Source organism: Mercenaria mercenaria, chromosome 5, assembly GCF_021730395.1.
Source record: "Mercenaria mercenaria strain notata chromosome 5, MADL_Memer_1, whole genome shotgun sequence".
NCBI lineage: Eukaryota > Metazoa > Mollusca > Bivalvia > Venerida > Veneridae > Mercenaria > Mercenaria mercenaria.
In genome coordinates, this window is record NC_069365.1 from 26,569,094 (window position 1) to 26,589,930 (window position 20,837).

At 37.6% G+C, this 20,837-nt stretch overlaps 1 protein-coding gene and 1 non-coding gene across 2 annotated transcripts; one reads left to right on the forward strand and one right to left on the reverse strand.

The window, feature by feature from the left end:
* The first annotated feature begins 1,780 nt into the window (after positions 1 to 1,780).
* LOC123558856 (uncharacterized) lies at positions 1,781 to 9,740 on the forward strand. Its single transcript, XM_053544497.1, has 4 exons — positions 1,781 to 1,992; positions 2,494 to 2,630; positions 4,784 to 5,035; positions 6,647 to 9,740. Exons 1-4 carry the CDS (start codon positions 1,781 to 1,783, stop codon positions 6,979 to 6,981), a joined length of 936 nt encoding a protein of 311 aa, XP_053400472.1. The 3' UTR covers positions 6,982 to 9,740.
* Positions 9,741 to 20,414: 10,674 nt separating this feature from the next.
* Trnal-uag (transfer RNA leucine (anticodon UAG)) lies at positions 20,415 to 20,496 on the reverse strand. Its single transcript has one exon. It is a non-coding gene; the product is annotated as a tRNA-Leu (tRNA).
* Positions 20,497 to 20,837: the final 341 nt, after the last annotated feature.

Below are 20,837 nucleotides of genomic sequence, written 5' to 3' on the forward strand. Positions count from 1 at the left end.
GCGTGTATGGCTATGCTGTCAGGGTCTCTGCGGAACACATGTCCGATCCACCTCCGTTTCCTTTGCCTGATGATAGTGGCTATCGGTGTTTGTTTTGTTCTCCTCCAGAGTTCCCTGTTGGAGATGGTCTCTGGCCAGCGGATTCGGAGAACTGTCTGAGGCAGATGTTCACGAATACCTGTTTGTTGTCTAGCTGTTTGGTGTGGCGCCATGTTTCAGAACCATAGAGCAGGACGGACAGTACATTGGAGTTGAATAACTTGAGCTTGGTTGAGAGGCGTATATTTCGGTTCTTTCAGATTGGCGTTAGGGTAGCGAAGGAGTGTCTAGCTTTTCCGATCCTGGATCTGATGTTCTCTTCTGTCCCCCTGTTGTGCTCACAACACTTCCCAGATACGTGAAGCTGGCAACCGCCTCCACCGGACTCACATCTACAATGTATATCTATGGGATTAGTCTGTGCTGCGTTGATTCGCATGCTTTTGGTTTTCTTGGAGCTGATGGCCAGTCCTGTAGTTAGTGCCGTCTGATTGGAACGTATGGGGCAGAAGACAGATATCATCGGCGAAGTCCAGGTCTTCAAGCTTTTTGGTGAAGGTCCATTGTATACCTCTTGGCTCGTTCGTCGTGGTCTTCAGTACCCAGTCTATAACCAGAAGGAAGATCGTGGGAGACAGCAGGCAACCCTGGCGTACTCCAGTAGTAACGTTGAATGAGGAAGTGAAGTCGGAGTTGTACAAGATGTGACAGTTCATGCCTTCGTAAACACTGCTGATGATATTGATGATCCTCCCTTGTATGCCGTAGTGCCTCATTATCTTGCAGATAACACTCCTATCGATGATGTCGAAAGCCTTCTCGAAGTCGATGACGTTTATGTACGTTGCTGTTTGCCATTCCAGGAATTGTTCAATGATGATCCGCAGTGTTGCGATTTGGTCTGTACACGATCGCACTGGCCTAAACCCTGCCTGCTATCTATGGCCTTCTTCATCCGTTCCAAGAGTGCCCTGGCAAGGACTTTAGATGGGAGGAATAGTAGTTTGGTACCTCTTCAGTTGTTGGTGTCACTAAGATCCCCCGTCTTTCACTCTATAGGAATCTTCTCTTTTTCCCAGATGTCTTGGAGTAGTTTGAGCATGACCTCAGCTGTGATTTGGTTTGTCGGCTTTCAGTGCTTCTGGTGGGATGTTGTCGATACCCGGAGTCTTTTCTGACTTGATCTTATTGACTGCACGATGTATCTCTTCTGCTGTGATGGGTCCCATGTTTATGTCTAGCTCCTCTCCATCTTCTATATCTGGAGGATCTTCAACTGGAGGGCCATTCAGGATTTCATTGAAGTGTTCCTTTCATCTATTGAGCTGATATGCTGGTGTAATTATTGGTGTCCCATCTTTCGCTTTGACTGGCTTTCCCGTATCTGTCTTTTGGTCAACTAGCTTCTTTGTGATGTCATTCAGGGTCTTCATATTATTTCTTTCCGCAGCTTCCTGGGCCTGGGTTGCCATGTTGTCGACATACGCCCTCTTGTCGTCTCTGGCCATTCTCTTCAATGTCCTCTGATTTTCTGTGTACTCGGCCCGAGTTTGTTGTTTCTGTGCTCTTGGTTTGGCGGATAACAGTTTGTTTCAAAGTGCGCCTCTCTTCTATTTTACCGATCGTTTCATCTGTAAGCCAGCTGTTATATGTCCTCTTCCGGTGGCCTACCTTTTCTTCAAAGGTGGATGATATTGCTGCTTTCACCCTATTCCATTCTGATTCTGCCGTTCCATCTTTCATGTCGGCCAAGGCCTGGAATCTATTTTTCAGGGCTAATGCAAACTTTGCTTTGTCTGCCGCTGATGTGAGCTTTGATGTATCGTGTGGTGTTGGTTTCTGTAGCGGTTTCTGTTTTTACATGGTAGGGGTGCTGGCCCTACGCAAAACCCTCCATTTTTCACATCCGGGCTTGGGACCGGCATTGGCAGTGTTTGGCTATCTGATTGTTATGTTAGAATTCCTGATGTCATGATAAAGTTATGAATAACTATCCTTTGTCCTCATTGCATGAATAGAACATATGCCTGTCATGTGTCCTCTTTGAAGGAATGTAACGTATCAATATATTGTGCCCTCACTACAGGAATGTAACGTATCACTATATTGTGTCCTCATTGTAGGAACGTAACGTATCACTATCTTGTCTCCTTATTGCAGGAATGTTATGTATGTCTTACCTTGTGTCCTCATAGTAGGAATGTAACGTATCACTATCTTGTGCCTTCACTGCAGAAATGTAACGTATCACTATCGTGTCTCCTTATTGCAGGAATGTTATGTATGTCTTACCTTGTGTCCTCATTGTAGGAATGTAACGTATCACTATCTTGTGCCTTCACTGCAGAAATGTAACGTATAACTATATTGTGTCTTCATTGCAGGAATGTAACGTATACCTGTCTTGTGTCTTATTGGAATGTAACATATGACTATCTTGTGTCTTTATTGCAGGAATGTAACCTATGACTATCTTGTGTCAACTAACATAACCAATCATACAGTGCTGCTGACGCTTACAGACTGCGAGTTGGAAATCTTTCCGGGCAAGAATGGGCCGATATGTATTGATTATGTAACTGTTTATGACGGTAGGTAACAACGATAGGCTCATACCGCTTAACGCTAATCATACTGTTTACACTGATAGATTAAAATCACACTGATTACAAGAATAGGCTCACATGTCTTAATGAATATTATGCTGTACTTAAAGATATGTTCTTATGTCTGACCGATAATCACACTGTTTATGTTTACAACGATAGGTTCACAACCTTGACAGAATATAACACCGGTAACAACGATGGGTTTACTCCTTCAAAAGAGTGTTACATTTCGGAACGAGTTTGATTCACATGTCGGAAACCTATTTCGCAACGAGTGTTCCACTATTAGCAACTATAAGTTGACATCTCAGAACGAGTGTTATATTTTTAACAAGAACAGACTCGCATGTCGGAGCAAAGTTACACTGTTAACAACGATATGTTTGAATCTTCAACCGAGTATTACACTGTTGAAAATGACAGATTCACAACTCTGACCTAATATTTCAATGTTGACACCGATAGCTGCACGTTTTTGAAGTAGTATTACAAATTGTTAATAACGAAACGTGCATATCTCGAAACTACGGTGTTCCGTTTGGACAATCGTGACTTTTTATTTAATACTAAACCGCGATGCACGATGGTACGATGACGATGACGAAAACGCGATGGCGCGAGGGCACGATGATGAAACAACGATGGTACGATGGTGAAAACGCAATGGCACGATGATGAAATCGCAATGGTGCGATGGTACGATGGTGAAATGTCGATGTAATATCGCGTTTTCATCATCGTACCATCGCGTTTTCACCATCGCACGATCGTGCCATCGCGTTTTCATCATCGTACCATCGTGTCATCGCGTTTTCATCATCGTACCATCGCGTTTTTTACCATCGTTCCATCGCGTTATCACCATCGTAACATCGCGTTAATTTATTTTCACCATCGTGCCATCGCGTTATCACCATCGTATCATCGTTTTTTCGCCATCGTGCCATCGCGTTTTCACCATCGTGCCATCGCGTTATCACCATCGTACCATCGCGGTTTCACCATCGTACCTTCGCGTCTTCACCATCGTACCATCGCGTTTTCACCATCGTACCATCGCCTTCCGGTTAGAAATGTGAAGCTCCGTGCACTTGAATTTTTGTCAACAATAGATTAATGTATCTCAATGTATTTTGTGAGAAGAAATTTACCATTTAGATTCTGCTGTTTTGCAAAATGTTTTACAAAATGTTCAGTGCTCAGCTCATTAAAACTGTGTAAAATCTTCAAGGCCTCGTCCTTTGTATTTCATGTATGCATGAAAGTAAATAAAAAGCTAGATGTAATAGATGTAATAGTCACATGTTATTATTCAAACTCTTCTTATTCTTGTTAGGATATAGAAGGTACATACCGCAATGTGAAAATGAGATTGTATAAAGGCTGTATTACTGACACATATTCTGTACCACTGCGCATGACCACCGGAAGGCGATGGTACGATGGTGAAAACGTGATGGTACGATGGTGATAATGCGATGGTGCGATGATGAAAACGCGATGGCACGATGGTGAAAACGCGATGGTACGATGATACGATGGTGAAAACGCGATGGTACGATGGTGTAAACGCGATATTACATCGACATTTCACCATCGTACCATCGCATCATCGCGATTTCATCATCGTGCCATCGCGTTTTCACCATCGTACTATCGATGTTTCATCATCGTGCCATCGCACCATTGCGTTTTCGTCATCGCACCATCGTGCATCGCGGTTTAGTATTAAATAAAAAGTCACGATTGTCCAAACGGAACACGTACGAAACGTGTGTTACACCGTTGAGAACGATAGACTCCCGTCTTTGAAAAAGCAAAACACTGCTAACAAGGATGGGTTCACGTCTCGGAACGTGTGTTACATTGTAAACAACGATATCTTGCCTCTAGGAACAAGTGTTATATTGTTAATAACGATAGGCTCCCGTCTCTGAAAGATTGTTACACTGCTAACAACGAGAGTGTTAACAGCGATAGGCTCACATCTCGAAACGAATATTGCCCTGTTAACATGTAAGAGTCTCGTCTCTGACCGACTATCATTCTGTCATGTGTTAACAAATGTGAATGAGTTTCGCTCTTATACTGAACGTACAATGTCAGGCTTGTTTTTCTTATTCCCTTTTTGTTAGGTAATAGTGCCTCAGCAACAGAGCTTGGAGAGTTTTGCTGTATTGACTCACTTTTACCGACATACGAATCAACAGGTGACACGATTTACTTTGTGTTCACCTCAGATAGCAGTTCGAACTTTAAAGGCTTTTCGATGACTGCTCAGGCTGACAGTCCCACTACCACGTCAACAACAACAACAACTACAACAACAACAACAACAACAACAACCACAACTGTCCCGCCAACAAGTGCCGCAGCGCAGGCCTCTAGTAAGTTTTCAAGCCAGTCAGACCCTGTAGTAAGCAAAATAATTTATGCATGTCCCTTTTCGTAGAGCGAATACTTTATCTGAACTTCGTGGAAAAAAACTGAGTGTTTTATACGTTTCGTATTCAAGTATTTGTTTCAAAAGTTACAGAGGTCACGTGACGTTTCTTATCAGGGTTGTTTTTTTTTTTCATTTGAGACTAGCCTTAAAGTTTGACTACTCTGTAATATTTACCGATGCTACCAAAAGGACAAACAGGTTATAATGTCGAGATCAACGTAAATTCAACGACACAGTAAACAATATTCACAAGAGTTACGTACAACACAGATTGTTTTCATAACATTAAATGTTCGGATGGAACTGTAGTAAAATAATTAGGATAGTTGATGATGCAGTTTTATTACAAGCTGTAATTACAAAACTATATCCTAGGAATCTTTTTGAATGAAACAGTAAAACAGAACACGTGAACTGGATGATTTTATTGTGTAAATACATTCGAATATGAACTATATTATAACAAATACAAAATACAGTTGTTTGTAATAACTTCTGGACATGTCGCAATAACCAACTTATTCTTACTTCATAACAAACAGCTGTCTTACTGTATCTTAATATTCTAATATTTTATTAATCTTATCTGATGCCTGATCTTTTTTTTTTTAATGCTTACCAAATAGTTTATTCACAATGATATTTATGCTCATTTATGTCATATGTCATTTAGAATGTCTTAATTTTTGTCGTATTTTTTATGTATTTGTAAAACGCCATTGAATACGTTTTGCGTAAAAATAGGCGTTTTTTCAGTTTCTATAAAATAGTTCGTGGGTAACGTAAATATAAATGTATATACATTACAAACGGCGATAATTTTATAAACCGTGAGTTCGAGTCTTACATCAGCCAAGTTGATGTTTCATTAAACTAAATTGCATAATTATTATTTTATCAAAATTATTAATGCACGGTATGCTACTACTACTCACACATATATTCAGAAGATCTTGATGCTTTAACCAATATCCGTTGTCGTTACACAGACCGTATAAGACAAAGTCATTTTCAAATGTCCTTTCGGATAAACAACTAAACTTGAGAAAATTCAGAGACGACGCAATGGAAATACTGCAGAATATCCAAATAAGTAATTAAGAGATAACACTAAGACTTAGCAATCAATTTATCTATAATAAACGCATGGCGGATGAAGGATTCGTACCCACACTTTATAAAATAATCACTATAACACGCTTCTGTTTCTCTACCTTCCCACTGTGATATTCAAGTTGGTCATTTTTTTTTTTTGAAATCTAGAACTCTTCTGCAGAACAAATTGTTGAAATAACCAAAAGAAAAAACTTCTCACCCTGGACACTGTCTGGACTTAGCTGACCTTTTATCTGTCTGATATTGGTATTGTGCTATATAAGAATTGAATCATTTGTTTTCTATTTATGCATGTCCTAAAATTTGTAAAACCACGTGCAAATTAAAATAAAAAAAAGTGCGATGAATCACTTATACAATTACACCGGTTTTATACATGCATGAAAACAACACATCAATTATAGAATACTTACATTTGTATTTGGTTTTACTTCAGAGGATTCTAAGAACTACACGTGGATTATTGTTGGCAGTGTGATAGGCGGTGTTAATCTCGTCATTATCATAGTCATCATTTTCGTCTGCTTCGTGAAGAAACCGGACAGGGCAAAAACACCGGGTAGTGCTAATGTGACCAACCGAATTCTGTGGAGTAGGGCTAACACAATGGTTGAACCTATATCAACAAAAGACGTCCCACCTGGGGAGGTGGTCCAAACAAACATCTTCGACATGGACCTACCCGCTGCAGACGCCAAAGCCAACCAACTTCCGCCACTCAGCCAGACCCTTAAAACTGGACAGAAAGAAAACAGCTTTATAATGAGTTAAATTTTTAACTACCGATTTTCACTAAAATGTTTGTTTCTTCTACATATTAGTGAATTTGTGTAATAATCATGGCAAGAAGATTATACTGTGATGTAATACATGTACATAAGAACGTAATCTAAAGTACATCTGTGGGTGCCAACGTATGAACGAAAGGATTTCTAGCTCATTATAGTATATATTATATATGTATATAATATGACGTCAGAAAGGGCGCCAGAAGTGACAAGATTCCTTCGTTTTGTTCTCTCTGAAAATTTACTTATGTTTGTAATCATGTGTATGTATTTCGTGTTTCCATAAATGCAACAACACATAAAGTTATTTATGTCGTATGCTATTCTTTAACAGAACTTCATTTTGAAGATGGTCAGTTTTCATATGGCGACTCACAAGATCGTTATCCGGAGTAAACTGTGTCTCTATGTAGCGGGTACTAGAAATGTCCTTTTTACAGGAATTCAAAGATATTTCGCATCTTTTTGTCGCGAAAGAGATCTGACAGAAAATGAAAAATAAAATCTAATGGAGTGTAGGAAAAAGCACATTTGATGAAACATGTGACAGACAATCTTAAATATGAATAATTTTGAATAAAATAACTTTTTTAATAAGTTTTATCAGCAATCAAATGTTGATACTGGTTTATGTTGTATAGACATGAATCATGCCTGACATGTATCTTGCCATTTTTGTGGCTGTGTTTTGTCGGCGCATTTTAGTACAAAGACAGTGTTGTTTATATAATGTCAGACAATTAACTTTGTATTGATAAGACAGTATCTCCACTCAAATTATTTAGTATTCAATCATAAAAAGAAAGTTTTTTTTAACTTCTAGCAGATATGTATACATGTAATCAATTTGGTCAGGTTCGCGCCATTTTTCGTCTGAACAGGTATTGTATTCAAGCGGTCTTAACATAAAATTTAGCCTGAAAAAAAAACAGGAAAAAAGATCTATAAAACAGTTTTTTTCCAAATTAAAAAAAAATATCTTCACTATGGGTATTTATCATTCAAAAAAAGTTCACACAATGAATATGAAACAAGACTTTTTGTTTCATTTTTACCCATTATTGTAATGATATAGTGTTACGGCTGCTGCATGTCATGTCGTCAACAAAAGTACAAACAGAGCTTTAATTCAAAGTCTAGGTTCTACTTTCAAAAGATTTTTGTAATATTGAAGTCTGAAAACTATAGTAGTGAATATCTGATCAAAGATGATTGTCACTGTAACATTCTTATATAGTTCCCACGGGTATTTGTTCCTGTATTGTATCTTTCTTTTATAGCAAAACCCGGTATTTGACACTGTACCGTCACATTCTTGTATATTACATTTGGTTATTTGACACTGCGCACTGTTACATTATTTTATAGCACTCAGTAACATTTGTATAGTACCCCTGGTATTTGACTGTTACATTCTTGTATAGCAAACTTGGTATTTGACATTCACATTGTCACATACTTGTGTATTACACCTGGTATTAAGACTCTCATGTCACATTTTTGTTTAGTCCCCCCCCCCCCCCGACCCACCCCCTCCCTGGATGATCGTGACATGTACTATCATATTCTTGCTTATTACCCCTAGCATTTGAAAGTTGTAATGTCACATTCTAGCGTAGTATCCCTGTATTTACCACTGTACTATCACATTCTTGTACAGTATCCCCTGGTATATGTCTCTGCACAATAACAGCCTTTTGTAGTATTCCTGGGTGTTTACGTCCTATATAACGTTACTGTATTTGTATTTTAACATTATACTGTCACTTTCGTGTATAGTACCACATGGTATTTGACACTGTACTGTCACATTCTTGCAGAGCAAACCTTGGTATTTGACACTGTAATGTCACATTTTTGCAGTGTACAACTTGGTATTTGACACTGTACTGTCATATTCTTGCAGAGTAAACCTTGGTATTTGACACTGTACTGTCACAGTCTTGCAGTGTACAACTTGGTATTTGACACTGTACTGTCACATTCTTGCAGTGTACAACTTGGTATTTGACACTGTACTTTCACAGTCTTGCAGTGTACAACTTGGTATTTGACACTGTACACTCACATTAGTACGCCCCTGGTATTCAATACTATACTGTACTGTAACACTTTTTGTACAGTAAAACTTGTCGCAGACAGAGATACATAGATTATACTTACGCGCCCTTATAATTCTGCTAAGAATTAACTATTTCAAAAAACATTGATGAAACAAAAAAGGGCCTAATGTCAGTGTCGCTGGTCTTGAGCTTTGAATACTGTGTCCGTCTCGTCTCTACTAACACTTTTTAGGGCTGTCATGAAATTTGAGTCAAGTTCATTCCTACCCATTTCCGCTCACATAGCAAGGATCGCGTGAAAAATTTAAAATATGCCTGGCATTTAACTTAAAAGTTATTCATGCAGTATATTTGGCCGGGGAAGTCAACTTATCATAGACTACATAGTTGTGTCTTTGTTTATTGCAGTACAGGCTGTGCAGGTATTTAACATTTTTCTGTTTAAATTGTTGATACCTGTACCAAGTTATTATTATCAGTTGTTCATTAGTGTTTTGTTGTTGTTGCTGTTGTTGTTATTAGCTCAATAGTGTGGTCTAGGTAACATCTTTTATTTTATTTAGAAAATATAGCAAATTTGACCCTTATTGTATTTCTATGTAGTCAAACGCAAAATTCTATTTTAGCTCACCTGAGCCAAAGGCTCATGGTGAGCTTTTGTGACCGCTCAATATCCGACGTCAGTTTCCCGTCATCATTTTCTAAAAAAATCTTCTTGAAAACCACTGGACAGAATTACGCCAAACTTCACAGGAATGATCCTTGGGTAACCCCCTTTCAAAACTGTTGAAATAATTGAATTCCATGCAGGACTCTGGTTGACCTGGCAACCGAAAGGAAAATCTTCTTGTCCAAAACCGCAAGGCGCAGAGCCTTGGTATTTTATGTTTAAAATACCATATTTTTTATATATGAAGAGTGTTCAATATGTGCCTCTGGGGTTAAAAAAGGACCCATCCTGGGGGTCCAAAGTTTTACAAAGACTTATAAAGGAGAAAAGTTAAAAACTGTTCTTGTCTGAAACCACAAGACCTAGGCCTTTGGTATTTGGTATGTAGCATTGACTTTTGGTCCTCTACCAAAATTGTTCAAATTATTAACCTGGGGTGAAAAGAGGCCCTGCCCCGGGGGTCTCAAGTTTTACATAGACTTATATAGGAAAAAAACTTTAAATCTTCTTGTCTGAATCTGCAAGGAATAGGCTTTTGATATTTGGAATGTTGCCTTGCCTAGTGTTCCTCTACCATAATTGTTCAAATTATGCCCCTGGGGTGAAAAGAGGCCCTGCACTGGGGGTCCCTAGTTTAAAATAGACTTACATAGGGAAAAAATCTTCTTGTATGAAAGTTCAAGGCTTATGCCTTTGATATTTAGTATGAAGCATAGCTTAGTGGACCTCTAACCCGCTTGCTCAAATTATGTCCCTGTGGTGAAAAGAGGCCCCGCCCTGGGGGTCACTTGTTATATGAGTTATATAGGAAAAATACTTCAAACATTATCAGATCATATTTCCTAGACTGTTTAATCATAATTAGCTGATGACCCCAAGTGATCAGGGGTCACCTTACTATGTCCTTGACCTACTGACCTACTTTCTTGTTTTTAAGATACAGCCACATGTACAGTTTTGCACACCGATCTTAAAACTGACTTTCAGTGACCATGAATGTGACCTACTGACCTACTTTTTTAAAAATATTTTAGCATCAGTTTGCCATTTGAAACATGCGGCTCATATTACACAGGTGAGTGATTCAGGATCATCATGACCCTCTTGTTATTAAATGTCAACATTATGTTTTGAAATGAGTGGAGGAGGTATGAGGGTGCTTATCACTTACACTGTTACGCGTATCATTAGTTGTTATCACTCCCTATGTTAGGCTGTAAATGTTAATAATTTTAAAGTATTGTTTCCTTATCATCAGTGATTATTCCTGGCTACCTGTCCAAAGGTTTCGATATATTAATTTAGTATTAAAGAAACATTGATCAAGTATAAAACCGATCTGATCAAAGTATTGTTATGACAAAATAATTTTCTCATGAAAAGTTTAGGTTTTGTTGCTAAGATCCGATGTCTAAATATGAACGTTTTCGGATTGTAATGTAACTTAATATTTATGAAAGAAACACTGTTTGTAAATTCATTTAAACTGTTCTTACATGTAACCGGTTTTCAGCACGATAAATTTATAATTAACATGAAACATAAATCAACAATAGGAACATTCACGTTCTAAAATACACAGCCTCCCTAACACGAACACCTACAGCAGGCAACGTGTTTAATAGAGAATCTTCCCTTCCGTAGTTTCTGCCAAAGACTGGATATATTTCAGTCAGTAATATAATGAAAAGTAAATTGGTATAGCTGAAATGTGTTGATCTTATCCTAATATTGTCCTATTTATTTAGATTGTTTTTACTATGTTTTACTTGATAGTAACATTATTTTAAATTTAAAGTTTGTACTCTTTTATGTTCTTTTGGAATCACTCCTTTGACTATTCCTTGATAATTGAGCCGCACCATGAGAAAACCAACACAGTGCGTTTGCGACGAGCATGGATCCAGACCAGCCTGCGTATCCGCGCAGTCTGGTCAGGATCCATGCTGTTCGCTAACGGTTTCTCTAATTGCAATAGTTGCAAATGCACTATGTTTGTTTTCTTATGGTGCGGCTCATATATTTGTACATATTTCAGGATGCAGTATTCGTGTGCATGCAACTTGTGATAATTTGCTTTGCTTTTGAATAAAACTTTTTTTTGTGTTAACATCTTCATTATTGTGTTCAAAACCGTTATGTGGTAAACCCTAAATGGTTAAATTTATTGACAATCAGTCCATTTAACTCAATAGAGAAAATTTCTCAACACACTCAACACATAAAATTTCTTTACTATACCTATATAGTGAAATTATTAAATGGCCATAATTCTAGAAAAAAAGCCAAAGAAAAAATGCATTATTAGTCCCCTACTGTTGAAAAACCATTTCGGGATTAAAGGAATAACTTTCCGTAATCCGTCCGTCCTCCAGTCCGTCTGTCCGTCCGTCCGTCCTCCGCAATTTCGTGTCCGGTCCATAACTCTGTCATCCATGAAGGATTTTAATATTACTTGGCACAATGTTCCCATGATGAGACGACGTGTCATGCGCAAAACCCGACCCTAGCTCAAAGGTCAAGTCTCACATTGGGTCAAAGGTCAACAGGTTTTTTTTCCTGTCCGGTCTACAAAATCTTCCATCTGAAGGATTTAGTATTATTGGCACAAATGTTCCCTGATGGTGATTGTCTGCGCAAATCCCGATCCCCTACTTAAAGGTCAAGGTCACAATTGAGGTCAAAGGTCAACAGGCTTTTTTCCTGTCCTGTCCATAACTCTCCATCATGAAGAATTTTTTAATATTGCTTGGCACAAATGTTCCCATGAGGAGACGATTGTTCATGCGCTAAACCTGGACCCTACTTAAGGTCAAGGTCACAATTGGAGGTCAAAGGTCAACAAGGCTTTTTCCTGTCGTCCATAACCTCCATCTATGAAGGGATTTTAATATACTTGCACAAATGTACTCAATAATAAGACGATTGTGTCATGCACAACTTTCAGACCCCTAGCTCAAAGGTCAAGGTCACAACTTAGCAGTCAAATGTTAACAAGCATGAACAGGTCTGTTTCGTGTCCGTCCATAACACTGCATTCATTTAGGATTTTTAATATCACTTAGCACCAACGTGTTCCCCATGATGAGACGACATGTCATGCGCAAATCCAGACACCTAGCTCAAAGGTCAAGGTCACATTGGGGTCAAAGGTCAATAAGGTTTTTTTCCTGTCCGATCCAGAACTCTGTCATCCATCAAGGGATTACATATTATTGGCATAAATGTTTCCCAGATGAGACGACATGTCATGCCAACACACAGTACCTAGCTTAAGGTCAGGTCACACTTTGAGTCAAAGGTCAAGAGTTTTTTTCCTGTACGTCTTACTTGTCATGCAAAGCAGGATTTAGATATCAGTTGGCCAAATATTCCCCTGGTGAGACATACGTGTCATGCGCAAGAACAGGTCCCTAGGTCTAAGGTCAAGGTCATATTTAGAGGTCAAAGGTCAAATTCAAGAATGACTTGTACGAAATTTCTTCTTCATGCATGAGGGATTTTGATGTAACTTGGATCAAATGTTCACCACCATGAGCACCTTGTTTTTAGAATACGTCCCTTTGTTAGTTACTATAAATAGATTTTATGTAACTTTTTTATTACTGGCCGGTAGAGAAAAAAAGACCACTTTTCTGTGGTACAGCATGCATGTTACATCCAATTTTTAGGTGTATTTTGACCTATCTCTACCTGGTAAAGAGTTTCTTGTGGACTTAATTATAAGATTTTTTTTTTTTCTTTTTTTTAAAGATAATTTCCTTTGTGTTACCTATAAATAACTTACATGATAACATTTTATAATCAGCCAAAAAATTCAATATGAAAACAACTATAGGTTTTTATATATATAAATTTAATCCAATGTGTTTTGTTATAACATATTGTATATATAGTACAATATTGTTATGCATCATTGAAGATATCAGTTCATTAGTATACGCGTAAGAAAATAGGTGCCTTCCAGTAGGGACTTTGATTGCATGCAATACTCATTCACTTGTTAATGGTCTCTTCATAGCAAAACTATCAAAGGGCCATAACTGCGGTAAAAATAGTAACAACAAGTTCGTTCCTTTATGGTCATCTGCACATCAAACATGTTCATCTGTTAAAGTTTGAAGCAAATCAAGCTAATAGTGTGGGAGGAGTTGGACACACTATATTTCGGGACGTACGTGCGGACGGGCGGACGTACGGACAACAGCAACGTCATGTGCCCCAACGCAAATGTAGGGCATAAAAAGCCAAAAGAACAACTGTGATCTATGACTGAAGTTATGCATGTTGGTGGTTCTACATCACTTTGGACCCCCTTATTATGCTTCCACTCTCCTTTTATGCTCCCCAATCTCTTGTTACTTACCCTCACCCCATGTTTATGTCTTTCATATAATCAAAATGTACCTATTGATTGTTGTTTAAATAAACCTGTCAGCTGCTTTTTCAACTACAAATTCTATTTGAGGTTGGCCAGCTTTGCGATATGTGTTTACGACTATGTTTACTGTGTTTATCGCTTCCAGGGAATCTACTTTTGTCGATGTGAAATTACAAGCCCCCTCCCCCTCACACACACACACACACACACACACACACACACACACACACACCAAACCCCTACACAAGCAGTGGCATACTTAAAACAAGTGTCCGTGAAGTCATAATGATGCATCATGCTCACGGTGTGAAGGGACAATTATTACATGAGAGGCAAAGTTCAACACTTCCTGTCGTAAACCATTGAAACAACGAGCTACATGATGAAAAGAAGGATCATGCAGCTGACTGATAGCAGAACGTCATTTGCTGCTGTGTTTCAGTGATTTTGTAGAATGAAGTCGTACAGAAATTTGAAGCAGAAGGCCAGATTAGAAAAGCAAAACTTTAATGAAGTTATTGCCTGCACTAAGGTCAATCCAAGAGGCATCACAAATATCATGGTATATAGTGCCAGCAGATGTGACAGTCTACAAAATATAACCCAGGTCCAATGACAAGTTTAGGACGTGGCCAAGCTCATTTTTTGGTATAACCCAGCGGAAATGCAATGAGTCTTAGTCACTTCCATGGCCTCCAGCAGCTAATGTCATTGAATGAACTCTGTCCTACTGACTTCATTAAGTTCCTTACGTTCATCAAACGTTGCTGATAAGATAAAGACGTTGAAAAAAGTGAGAAAACAATGCGAATCGTACTCTCTATAGGCTATGTAAATCTTATATCCCATTCTGACACTTTTCCGTCAAAATGTGCAATACTCCAAGTAATTTGTAATAGTTTTGTATAGAATGATTTGTATTTCAAGACCTTTGTCAAGCTGTGGCGAATGGAGAGTGGAATGTGCCGAAATATATCATCCTCAGCAACGCCATATGACACCTCATTAATACAAAAACTTTTCAGAAGACTGATTCACAGCCAGACAAATGACATTGGCTTGGAACTTGAAGGAGCATGGTGTAAGGCTCGCGGTGAAGTTTCATACAATCTCAGGTAGATAGCATTGTTGGGATCATGATACAGGATATGAAAAAAAGCAAAACCATCCACAGTCACTTCCTCTCTACGAACAATGCAAGACAAGCTTCTTTACGATGAATACACGAATCTGGCATGGTCGTATTAGATCCAAAGTTCTGAAGTTTATCCACTGTTAAATGAAAAGTTATACAGGTGCATAAATGAATATATTGTATGGTCACTTGCATGAGTGTAGGGAAGATACGAAGATGATCAACCTGTTTAGTTGTTTGATGGCTTCATTTTAGCTACCGGCATCAAGTTATGTTAACAGTCAGCTGTAGATCATTCCACCCCAATTTACAAACTCTTTAACGAATTTACAGTTATCAAGAAGCTGCAATTTATTTCGAAATATAACAGGGGTATATTATACAGTTATTGACATATGTTGAGACGGGTCATATAAACTGTGCCACATGTTAATATAGTGTGACCTTGTGCAAAATGCTCTGCAATACAGTCAAACCTGTCTACATAGACCACCATAGGGAGAGCCAAAATGTGGTCTTTGTTGGGAGGGAGGTGGCATTTAACATTGATACTGTCAACCCATGAAACGATATTTATATGATATATCCCTGTAATATTTCGAAAGAAGTTTCACTCAACAGTGATTACTTCACACCGTGTCAGATTGTAAACGTAAAAATGATATTTTTTTTTCAATAATGATACATTACAAAGAAGTTTGTTGCCTTTCTTTTAAAAGGAGATTTCATACCCTTTGTAGGTAGAGCCAAGTTGTAAGTACATTATAAATATGTCTGTCAATTAACCCTTATCATGCTAAACACGAATGATTCTGCCTTTGCGACCAGTGTAGATCATGATCAGCCTGCGCATCTGTGCAGTCTGATCATGATCTGCACTGTTCGCCATTCAGTGTGTATTTTTTTTGTAAGCACCCCTTTAACAGTTAATGGTACTGTCAAAATTGAAAGATGGACACGTTCACTATAGAAATTTAGCAGAGTAAGGGTTAATATATGTAACTCAGTAAATATCAACGGTGTTTGAATGCATCGCTATTTGCAGGCAACAATGACAGATCTTTCAACGTATGTTCACGACTAGTCGGTGTATTGCCCAATTATGTTATTTGATTCTTCTTGCATAATATGAGTTTCAAAACCATACTAAAGGCATTGCTCCTAATGAGACCCTTATATAATTCAACGGCAAAGGGATTACACCTACAAACCCTTATAGACACTCTGAGAAGGTAGGAAGGTGCATACTGTCCTAGTTCCAACTACAAAGCCTGGAGATTGAGTCACAGTCTGGAGTATTTGAATGTGTATCGCTTCAAGCTTATTGGAACCTCTCTCAAATCCGCTAAACTATATTTCATGCTCTAATTAACCTGGCTAAAAGAAATAAACGGATACGTTATTTCAACGATAAAACTGTGAATCACTTTGTCCATTTTCTCAGACAAAGACGTACCAACCCATATACAGCTATATAGATTAAATCAGGTCCCTGTGACTTTCAACAGATATTCCAGTAGTGATACTTAGTCATTGTGCAAAGTTGGAAAAATTTACAACATACAATCAGCTTACTTTGACCTGTTACTGTGGCTATTTGCACCAAACAATATGGATCATCTTCTAGCGGGTAAAGTTGTGTGACTTAGAGCCCGGAAGCGACGAAAATGCTAGAAAATGTGGGATCCTTATGACCTTGACCTTTGAGCGACTGACCCCTAAATCATTATGATCTTCCTCAAGTAGTGCAAACTTTTCAAGAAAAGGAGGTATTTGGTGATATATTAGGGGATGATTATCCCATATATATGCAATAATATCATAATTAGACATTATTCAAAACACTCTCAACTAAAGGGAAATAGTTGGTTATATAAATTCATAGATAAACCTTTTACAATTACTTCCCATGTAAAATGTAAACAAGTCTGGGTATAAGAAAAGCAACATTTACTATATAGTATGGTGTGTCTATATAGATATATTGTTGAAAATACAATGTATATAACAAACGTAAATGTTGAATACCAAATAACGCCGAAACCGACAGCAGTAATATTCAAGAAACGGTCGTAAGCTATAAGTGTGATTACTAATTGATATTTAGATCATTACCTGTACAATGATCATAGTTTCAATCAAAATTTGAAAAAAAAGTTGTGTTCGAAATTTTCGTTAAGGAGAGCAAAATCATATTACAATGAAAAATTGTAGAGGAGACATGATTATTTGGAATTATTAAAAGGATTCGAATATTTTTGAGGCTTAAGTCAATGTGCGCATTCGAACACCAGAAAAATATAATTTAATCATATGATGATATAAAACCAGTTACAGTACCAGCTTATAACTTACCTCAGTTTCTTCCATTTGAGCCGCACCGTGAGAAAACCAACATAGTGCATTTGCGAGCAGCATGGATCCAGACCAGCCTGCGCATCCGCGCAGCCTGGTCAGGATCCATGCTGTTCGCTAACGGTTTCTATAATTGTAATAGGCGTTGAAAGCGAACATCATGGATCCTTACCAGACTGCGCGGATGCGCAGACTGGTCTGGAACCATGCTGGTCGCAAATGCGCTATGTTGGTTTTCTCACGGTGCGGCTCATTTCTCTCACAGCACTGATGAAAGAATGATAAAAATGCATTGGTCATTGTTTTGCAGTTACACTAGGTGAACATCAAACTTATTTCTCCCTAAATCTTTAAAGATGTAGCTCTTATTTTTATCCAATTACTTCACCAACAGACAGATTTGTTTTTAAATATTTATTATTCATCAGTGTTCTAATTGTTTATTAGTTAAAGTACAACATCCAACCAAATAACCAACAACATAAAGCATATGTATGGATAGATTTATTTCCGAAAGATGAGTAATTTTCATCAACAATGGAAAAAGAGGTTTTCAGTTTAGGGCTACTTACGTAGCCAACACGGGAGTATTATGTTATAAATAGGTACGGATCAGTACGAGAGACCTCGAGACGAATGGCTTCGAGTCCATTGTAGAACCATTACATGAACATGGTATGTTTATTAACATTACAATACTGCTTTAAATTAAACAGACGGCCAGCAATCCTGAATATTAATCAGTTTCCAAATGAAAAAGAAACTGAATAAAAAGAAAACGACGACGTGTGACAAAAAGGCAATTGTGACGTCTTGACGCCGATGACGTAAAGCGACGTCAAATCTGGCATAACGTTTCTGTTACCAGGACGCTTATGCAGGGAATAAAAAGGTAAGAATTTTAAACAGCCTGTTTTCATTATTTTACTTCACCAACATTTAGAGACGCTAATGCAGGGAATAAAAAGGTATGAATTTTAAACAGCCTGTTTTCATTATTTTACTTCACAAACATTTAGATACACCGCATCCAGATAAAATATGAATTAGTTTTACATTATATTTGCGTTCAGTTGGAGAGATCGATCCCCGTGTTTAATGTCAGTTCCATGCCGATGGTCTCTCAGGAATCATTCTGTATCTATCGGCTCGTTTGTTCTCATGATTAATTAATGAAGCAACAATTAAATCAAGCCTTTGTCAGGTAAATATACCTTGGCAACAAGAATAGTAAAGTAGCATCTGAGAAACTGCTGTTTACAATAGGTTTTAATGTGAAAAGCTTTATAACATAAATAAATCAATTTCGGCTGTTAGTTTATAAGTTTTAGAATTACATAGGGTAAGTGTTTTCTTTTTTAACATTAAAACATTATACATGTAATATATGTTTTAGACAATTAGTGAAATGCAACAATGTGAACATATGTCAAAGAAAAAAGTATCAAATAGGGTAAGTTTTCGAAATACAAGACTAGGTATTGAAATAGTAAAATCATGTGACTAAGACTGTCGAAGACGTGAAGTAAACTGAAAAAATTGTTTGGTTTAACGAAGGATATGATTAATATCTTTCACTTTTTAACAGCGGAAGCAGCACTTATTGGTGCACAATTCGTTAAAATAATGATGTTCATTTATTGAAAGATTTTACGTTTTCAAATTTTAATAAATAGGGACTTGTATTGAAATTGTTGTTGCATCTTAAACGAAACGATCTTTCTCTCTTCTAGAGTATGAAAATTCTTTGTAAATGATATGTTCATTCAGAAATATTCAGCTTCGATGTAGATACTCGCCAAAGTCTACAAGCGAGGGGGAATATTTGCATGCGTGTAGCGAGCGCAACTGGTTCCGCAAAAAAAAAAAAAATTTAAAAAATGTTCAAGTTTTGAAAGTCAACATATATGATACACTGTACACGCATCCCTCACTTCATAGAATGCTTTAGCTTGCACTTGCTGGAGAGTTGACTTTAGTCCCTCCAGGCATACAATGGATGAAACCGTCAAACACGTATACATACTTGTTTAAGCTGTACTATAAGTATAAATCATAAATCAAGTTTTCATTAATACATAGTATTATTATTAACTTTATCAAGATTGTGTCCGTCGATCCAGCTGTAAACTGGTAGCACGTGCTGTATGTGTGTGGGGAGGGGGTGGGGGGGGGGGGGGGGGGGGGGGAGGAGAGAGTCTCTCAAAAGATGTACATAGCTTACGTTAATTGTTTCAAAAAAAAACCGTGGTAAATGAAACACCGTTAAGTGTGTAAATGAGTTGCAAGTATATATAGAAGTAAAATGGCCAGAAAGGGTATGTTTATAGATTCGGCTTGTATGTGTTTGATATACTACTTTATTTCAACCCCACCTCCATTCCCCACAAATTTCTGTCAAGGTGGAGCTTTGAAGGTACCGTATACCGAATAAAGAATAAAAAAAAAAGCCCAGCCAGAACTCCCAACCCTCACCGACTCGCACTATTTTCTTTCATAATTTGTTGATGAAATTCTCCCCTACATCCAGTTCCCTCTATTTCTTTCCCTTTGACTTTAACAAAAAACACTTTAATGAAGTTTGGAATTTTGCTTTTGTACTTGAATGATATCAATTAACAAAAAATTTCTTAAAAGTAAATGTCTTCTCACCCTAAGTTCTAATATTAAGAGCATATCCCACAGCTTTTAGATCGAGCTTTGATATTAAATAAAAAAAAATCTGAAAGAGTAGGCAACGATTGCCTTATTCTTTTTTTAAACAGTCGTGGGTAACGTTTTAGTAAGAAACTGTATGATTAAAAAAAATATATGGCAGCGGTGGGATTCGAACCCACGCCTCCGAAGAGACTGGTGCCTAAAACCAGCGCCTTAGACCGCTCGGCCACGCTACCTCTTGTTCACTTTTTCGCATAAAATGTATAGTGGTTTAAGATACTTATTTAAACCCAAAAGTAATCTATATATCGTGAATTTTATCTACATGCTTTACACACAGTAAGTACTTTCTTCACGTTTATACATATAAAAAGAAATACATCACATTATGGTAAATTTAGACGCTCTCAGGACCCAGCAGGTTAATGTAAATAAACAGTGACTTATTAATTACTAAATAGCACGTATGTTGAACTAAAGCTTTTCAAACACATGAAAGCATTACTACACTAACAAAAGACCTTTTACAGCCACTATAACATGTCTAAAGAAAGCGACATTCGTTCGTAACTTAATT

Coding starts and splice junctions, on each gene's coding strand:
- LOC123558856 (XM_053544497.1), top strand. CDS start 1,781: ATGTCGGCCAAGGCCTGGAATCTATTTTTCAGGGCTAATGCAAACTTT. Junction 1,993..2,493: donor TTTGGCTATCTGATTGTTAT/GTTAGAATTCCT, acceptor TCTTTATTGCAG/GAATGTAACCTATGACTATC. Junction 2,631..4,783: donor TTATGTAACTGTTTATGACG/GTAGGTAACAAC, acceptor CCTTTTTGTTAG/GTAATAGTGCCTCAGCAACA.